This window comes from Suricata suricatta, chromosome 12 (genome assembly GCF_006229205.1).
Source record: "Suricata suricatta isolate VVHF042 chromosome 12, meerkat_22Aug2017_6uvM2_HiC, whole genome shotgun sequence".
NCBI classification, from domain to species: Eukaryota; Metazoa; Chordata; class Mammalia; order Carnivora; family Herpestidae; genus Suricata; species Suricata suricatta.
In genome coordinates this window covers 5,752,463-5,759,582 of record NC_043711.1, presented here as the reverse complement: position 1 = coordinate 5,759,582, position 7,120 = coordinate 5,752,463, and the positions used below count along the sequence as shown (strand labels likewise).

At 53.1% G+C, this 7,120-nt stretch overlaps 1 protein-coding gene across 1 annotated transcript in view; it reads left to right on the top strand.

Moving 5' to 3' along the window:
- The first annotated feature begins 5,384 nt into the window (after positions 1 to 5,384).
- The window catches only part of TEX45 (testis expressed 45), a 5,796-nt gene continuing 4,060 nt past the window's right edge, over positions 5,385 to 7,120 (top strand). Inside the window, exons 1-2 of the mRNA XM_029916233.1 lie at positions 5,385 to 5,504; positions 6,716 to 7,092. Of these exons, the coding sequence (XP_029772093.1) occupies positions 5,490 to 5,504; positions 6,716 to 7,092 (392 nt within the window). The 5' untranslated portion in view covers positions 5,385 to 5,489. The remainder of the gene's footprint in view (positions 5,505 to 6,715; positions 7,093 to 7,120) is intronic.

Below are 7,120 nucleotides of genomic sequence, written 5' to 3'. Positions count from 1 at the left end.
TTAACCGACTGAGCCCCCCAGGCGCCCCCAGGGATTTTACTTTTTAATTTCTGAGCCTCACCCTTCCGGCTGTTGTCTGCTGGCTGTTGTCTGCTGGTCTATAGTGAACACGCGCAGCTGGTGTAATATCATTGAAAGCATCCCTAGGAAGTTAAGGAAGCTCCTAGAACTGTTCTGGAAAAGGCGATATAGTCTGGTAACGAGTTGCTCCAAAGAGGGCAACTAACTGCGTGGCCGCGAAGAAGAGACCAAAGAGACCACGTTGTACACATTGTACCAATTTGTAGCTTTCCCTCCAGCTACAAAGTGATAATTGATAGCCATCACTGTGTGAGTTTCAGACCACAGCCTAAAGGCCTGAGCCACAGATCCAGTGAAATGATTAAAGTTTAGTCATCTCCTAGGTTTTTAGTTTTGTGCCACATCATGTATAATCTCATCAAAAAGATGGGATTTTTCAAAAAGTTAACATGATTCATTTCCTTTTCTTTTTTCTGTTTTTCTTTCTTAGAGAGTGAGTGGGGGAAAGGGGCAGAGAGAGAGAGAGAGACAGTCCCAAGCAAGCTTCTTGCCCAGCTCAGAGCCTGACACAGGGTTGGATTGACAGTGAGCTCAGGACCTCAGACAAAATCAAGAGTGGGAAATGTAACCGATCAAGCCACCCAGGCTTTACCTGAGGCAAAATTCATAGAAGACTCACCATTTTAAAGGGCGCCTGGGTGGCTCAGTTAAGTGTCTGACTCTTGATTTCGGCTCAGGTCATGATCTCACAGTTTGTGAGATTGAGCCCCGTGTCCGGGCTCCGTGCTGACAGCTCAGAGGCTGCTTGGGATTCTTTCTCCCTCTCTCTTTATCCCCACCCTGCTCAAGCTCTGTCTCTGTCTCTGTCTCTCTCTCAAAATACATAAACATGAAAAAATTTTAAAAAAGGATTCACCATTTTAAGATGTACAATGGAGTGGCATTTAGGACACTCCCGTGTTGTACAATGGCCCCTTTCTAGCTTTTTTTTTTTTTTTTTGGGAGAGACAGACACACTGTGAGCAGAGGAGGGTCAGAGAGAGAGAGGGAGACACAGAATCTGAAGCAGGCTCCAGGCTCTGAGCCATCAACACAAAGCCTGACACGGGGCTTGAACCCATGAACCATGAGATCATGACCTGAGCCAAAGCCAGCTGCTCAACCGACTGAGCCACCAGGCGCCCCGAGCCCTTTCTAGCTTTAAGATAATTTCATCACCCCAAGAGGACATCCTGTAAAATCTGGCAAGCGGTTGTCTGCTCCTCCCTACCGTGGCCCCTAACAACTACCGTCTGCTTTGTCTCTGTGGGTTCACTTATATTTGATACTTCATATAAATGGAATAGTGCGATATGTGACCGTTTGTGTCTGGCTCCTGTCACTCAGCATAAGGTTTCTGAGGTTCCTCCACACTGCAGTGTCTCTTAGCACCTCATTCCTTGTGGCTAAGTACTATTCCACGGTATGGATTGACCGCATTTTGTGAATCTGCTCAGCCACTGAATGGGGGTTACTTCCACATCCTGGCGGTTGTGAATAATGCTGCCATGAACAGGGCTCTGGGTGTATCTGTTCACGTCCTTGCCTTCACCTCCAGTGCCTTTGGGTGGATACCCAGGAACGGAGCGGCTGGCTCCTGCGGTAGCTCTGCCAGGCTTTCCCACATGGGCTGCACCACTCTGCACTCCCACGAGCAATGCACAACATTGCCCACATTCTTGCCAACGCTTTCATTTTGCTTTATTATTACTATTATGGCCATTCTATGGGGCGTGATGTGGAATCTGACTGTAGCTTTGTTTTGGGTTTCCCTGATGGATGACCTTTGCAAAATGTTTCCCCTTGATTGCACCTTGTGTTACTCTGTTGCCTCACTCCTACCTTTGCAACCCCATTGCCTTCCTCCTGGTCCTTGAAGTTACAGTACACTCCTGCCCCAGGGCCTTTGCATCGGCTGTGCCCTTTCCCCGGGATGCACTCCTTCCAGACTTCCACATGGCTCCCTCCCTCACCTCTTCCTCGTGTTTCCTGGAACATCATCTGTGTTCTCATGGAACTCCCCCTCACGCCATCCTGCGCACTTCCTACCCGCATTTCCTGACGCCTTATTTTTCTCCTTAGCTTGTAATACTACCTAACATAACTATATTCCTTCTTTATCTGGGTGTCTAGTTATTCCCAGATAATATTCTACTATTCCCTCAAAAGAATGTGAGAACTTTGATCTGTCTTGGTCACAGCGATGTCCCCACGGCCTGGCACAAAATAGGTTCTCAATAAGGGCGACAGGCTGAGGGGCTCAGCTCCCCGCTCAGAGCTCTGTGCTCCTGCTCCATCCACACTATCCCGGGAAACCTCGTCGCTCCCACGAATCCCCTGGCCACCCCTTTGTTGGCCTCTCTCTCTCGTGACTTTTTTTAATGTTTTAATTTTATTTTCGAGAGAGAGAGATGGAGAGTGTGTGGGGGAAGGACAGAGAGCAAAGGGGACAGAGGATCGAAAGCGGGTTCTGCGCTGACAGCAGAGAGCCCAATGCGGGGCTTGAACTCACGAACCACGAGATCATGACCGGAGCTGAAGTCGGACACTTACCTGACTGGGCCACCAGCTGCCTCCTCCTCATGCCTCCTCAATCCTGACCTGACCTGTTCTCACCTGCGCACCCCACAATCCCACCCCCACGCCCAGCAAGTCCCAGGCTGTAGCAGCATCCCCATCTCAGGGCTCCCCTGCCAGCTGCTAGGCCACCCAGTCACAGACCTGGACATCGCACTCACCTCTTTCTCCCCCCACACCCCCCCTCCCACATCCCAACAGTCACCATGCACTTCCTCCTGGCCCCTGGTCCCCTCCATAGGCAGCCCTCCTCTCTCCCCCCTGGCCCCCAAGCCCCGGGGCTGCCTTCCCTGACACATCCCAGGAGACTCTCTACTCCCACATCTGACCGCAGCCCTCCTTGCTTCAGACTTGGGCGTCTGTGTGCCCCACACCACCAACTAGGGACGCTGTTCCTGCCGCAGACAAAATCCCAGCCACGCCCAAAGCCTGCAGATGAAAGGGGGTCTCGGGCCGAATGAGTGGCCACGTCCCTTGTCTTGAGCCCAGGCTGTCCACGGACAGCTTCGTGACAGCACAGTGCATTCCTCGAGGGCCTGCCGGGTGCCGGCACCAAGCACACAGCAGTGAGTCTTGCTGGCTGAGCCTCCCAGCGTCCTCCGCCATCTGGTTAGGGCCGAGCTTGACCTGAGAGAGAGAGAGAGAGAGAGAGAGAGAGAGAGAGAGAGAGAGAGAGAGAGACGGGAGCTGGACTGGCATTCACAGCTGGCATTGCTGTTGCTAGGAGCTGGCCGTCCTGGCTGGGCCCTGGTGTGCTCCTGCCAGACATAAATAACCTCACAGACGCCGGCACCGGACAAGGCCACTCAGTGACCATGGGGGCCCGAGACAAAACAAGCTGAAGGCAGGCAAAACATGGGCATCACCCAAAGCCCGGCAATGCCCAGACGTTGGCTTTTCCTGGCGAGTCTGAGCCCCCGCCATTCTCTTACCAATGACAGCTCTGTTCTTGCTTCATTCCTTAGACTTTCTGAGAAACGCGAAGATCCTCAATAACAGAATCGCCTCTCCCCTCTCTTGCTTCCCCACAACCACCGGGGTCCATCCCCCCCCTTCTCCTCTTCCCAGCAGACCTAAGGACAAAGGATGAAGGACAAAGGACGAAGGACAGGGCTGAAAGGTGTATTTGCATCAGCCTGTGCCCAATGCCCTACCCTCCAGGCAGGGAGCCAGGGATGGGACCTTCCCTCGGTGGACAAGTGGACAATGCAACAATTTCCTTCAAGTTAGTGAGAAGCAACACACTTAGGGAATCAGTCCTGGGGAGTATCAGCTGATGTCACAGTGACGATTATAGTGCAATAGAAATGCATCAAATCAATACGTTGTGCATCTCAAACATAGGGAATGTTATATGCCAATTATGTCTCAAGAAGAGAGAGAGAGAGAAGGAAGGAAAGGAAGGAAGGAGGAAGGAAAAAACCTATTTAGTGGCTGATTCAGGGTCATGAACTGGGGCCCTTATAACGTTATTTCATTTTTTTAAATTTATTTTTTGAGGGAGATAGAGAGCGAGGGTGGGGGGAAGGTGGAGAGGGGCAGAGAGAGAGTCCCAAGCAGGCTCCCCACTGTCAGCACAGAGCCTGATGCAGGGCCCGAACTCACCAACTGTGAGATCATGACCTGAGCTGAAATCAAAAGTTGGATATTCAACTGACTGAAACACCCAGGCGCCCCTTCATCTGATTTTTTGTTTTTTTAAGAAATTGTTTTCCCAGTTAAAAATGTTATTTAGCGAGGGCGCCTCGTGGCTCAGTTGGTTGAGCATCTGACTTCGGCTCAGGTCATGATCTCACAGTTCGAGAGTTCAAGCCCCGCGTTGGGCTCTGTGCTGACAGCTCAGAGCCTGGAGCGTGTCTCCCTCTGTCCCTCTCCCGCTCTGTCTCTGTCTTTCTCTCTCTCTCTCAAAAATAAACGTTAAAATTTTTAAAAAATAAAAATGTTATTTATTGTGGTAAAATATACATGACATAAAATTGACCATCTTAACTATTTGTCAATGTCCTGCCCAGTGGCACTAAGCACATTCACACTGTCATGTGACCGTCCCCACCATTCACCCCCAGAACGTTTCATCTGCCCAAACCAAAGCTCTGTCCCCATCCATGAAACACTGACTCCCCATTTCCCTCTTTCCTATTGTTTTATGTATTATTTTCATTTGTCAGATCGTCTCCAAAAAGAAAGTCAAATTTCCCAGCAGTAAAAACCTGCCATGCCAAGCCCCATGTCCTCGAACCTCCCAGAAGCACAGGACACAAGCCCAAGGGAAGACAGGCTCGGCTCAGCCCCTACCCAGCACTCCCCAGAGACCGTGCCCCAAGTGACGAGCGTGGAGCCAGTCAGCCTTAGGTGTGCTGTCGTTGGGCTGGGCTGGCTCCGGCAGCTGGGAGGTCTGGGAGCCCTGAAATGACATGAAGCAGTGCAGTGACTCAAAGACCAAAGACACTGGCTGGTCCCTCAGGGGGAGCAGAAGAGCAGGAAAACCTAGGGAAATGAGAAGCATGAATACCAGCAGCCTCCTGCCTCAAATCCTCACTGCTGCTTTCTGACGCCCCATTTTCCAGATAACAAAACTGAGGCTCCAGGAAGCCAAGTCACCTGCCAAACTCTCTGGAGCTCTCCGGAGGCAGGATCCTCTGACCTGACTCCTGATCTTCCTCCCAGCTGCCCTGGAGTGGCTGGGGACCATTGTGACAACGCTGATTGAGGGAAGCTCTTTGGTCACAATGGGCAGACCCGGACCACCCGGGGACGCAGTCTCGGAAGGAACATAGGAGCATCTTCTGGAAGACCGGGGACAGCGGGTCAGGCCGGTTGCCAAGGGCACTTTCTAAGACTCATTAGTCCCCATGTCCCCCCTTGAGGTAGGTGCTGTGCGCTCACCCCTGGTATGGAGACTGAAGCCCACGGGGGCCCACTTATTTATCCCAAGGTGACCTCACGAGTAATTTCAACTGTTAGGTTCTCCATACACCATTGGAGATTTCTCAACTCTCCATTATTTCAGGTGCCGAAATGATCAAAGAAGCAAACGTAGACTCTGAACACCTGTGGTTTGGCTTAAGCGCTTGATCTCTGTTTTTCCTTTTCTTCTTTTTTTTTTTACAAAAATGTTTTAAAGTTTATTTATTTTGAGAGAGGAAGAGACAGCACGAGTTGGGGAGGGGCAGAGAGAGATGGAGAAAGAGAATTCCAAGCAGGTTCCCAGCTGCCAGCACAGAGCCCGACGTAGGGCCTGAACTCACGAAACCGTGAGATCATGACCTGAGCTGAAACCAAGAGTCGGACGCTTAACCGACTGAACCCCCCAGATGCCTCTTGGCCCCCGCTTTCAAAATATTTTTATTATTATTTTTAATGTTTATTTATTTTTGAGAGAGGAAGAGAGAGAGCAGGAACACGGGAGGGGCAGAGAGAGAGGGAGACACAGAATCTGAAGCAAGCTTCAGGCTCTGGGCTGTCAGCGCAGAGGCAGACACGGGGCTTAAACTCCCAAACTTCGAGATCATGAACCGAGCCAAAGTCGGGTCCTGAACTGACTGAGCCCCCCAGGAGCCCCATAAGGCCCTGTTTTCTAAACAGGTTGACATGAGCCAGTTGTGAGCTGAGTAGAGTGGGCATGGGTGAGCCCACTGCTGTGGCCCCCTAGGGACTGCTCTCCAGGCAAAGACAAGAATGTCCCAGTCAGCTAAGTGGGGTGCTGGGAGCCGAGCGCTGGAGATCAGAGAAGTGGAGACAGGTCTCTAGGCCTCAGAGAGTTTCAGGATAGGGAGAGATTCGGGAGAACATTCAGCGTCCAGGGCAGTGGCAGAGGACAGGAAGACCCATGAGGAGGTGGGTGGCAGAGACAGGTCGGTGGTCAGGACTGAGCAGGGCACGAACCCACCACTATCAACCGAAATTGGATGCCCAATGGACTGAGCCACCCAGGCGCCCCTGGGCTTGTTTTTTACGAAGTCCCCAGTCCCCCCGTCCCCGTCTGCCCATGCCCAGTGCCTGGCGCACAGGAAGGAGTAAAACCAGCATTGTCCTCAGCCGGACACTTGCTCAGTCCCGCCTCTCCGCCCCCTCACAGGTGGCCCCTTGTCCAGAGATGGCCCCGGTCGCCCTCCTGCCATGCCCGATGTCCCGGCTGGACTTCCTCAAAGCCTCACACTTTGCCCTGGGGCGGGACCCGCGGCTGCACGTGGACGTCATGCAATCCACGTCGCACCGGGACTTCCCGGCCTACCCGGCCGTCACCCGCGCGCGGCCGTGCCAGGAGCCGCCGCCCGGGTCCTTCTTCCGGCGGGACGCGAGCGCGGCAGGTGCGGAGTTCAAGTCGGAGGCGCACTGCGCGTTCGCGCCACCGGCGCCGCAGCCGTCCGGGCCGACGGGGACGCGGGAGCGCACCCTCGCCACGCAGGCCAGCAACTTGCGCGTGTTCGCGCCCGCGCACCTCCGCACCGGCCTCTCCACCGCGCACGCCGACTTCGGCTGG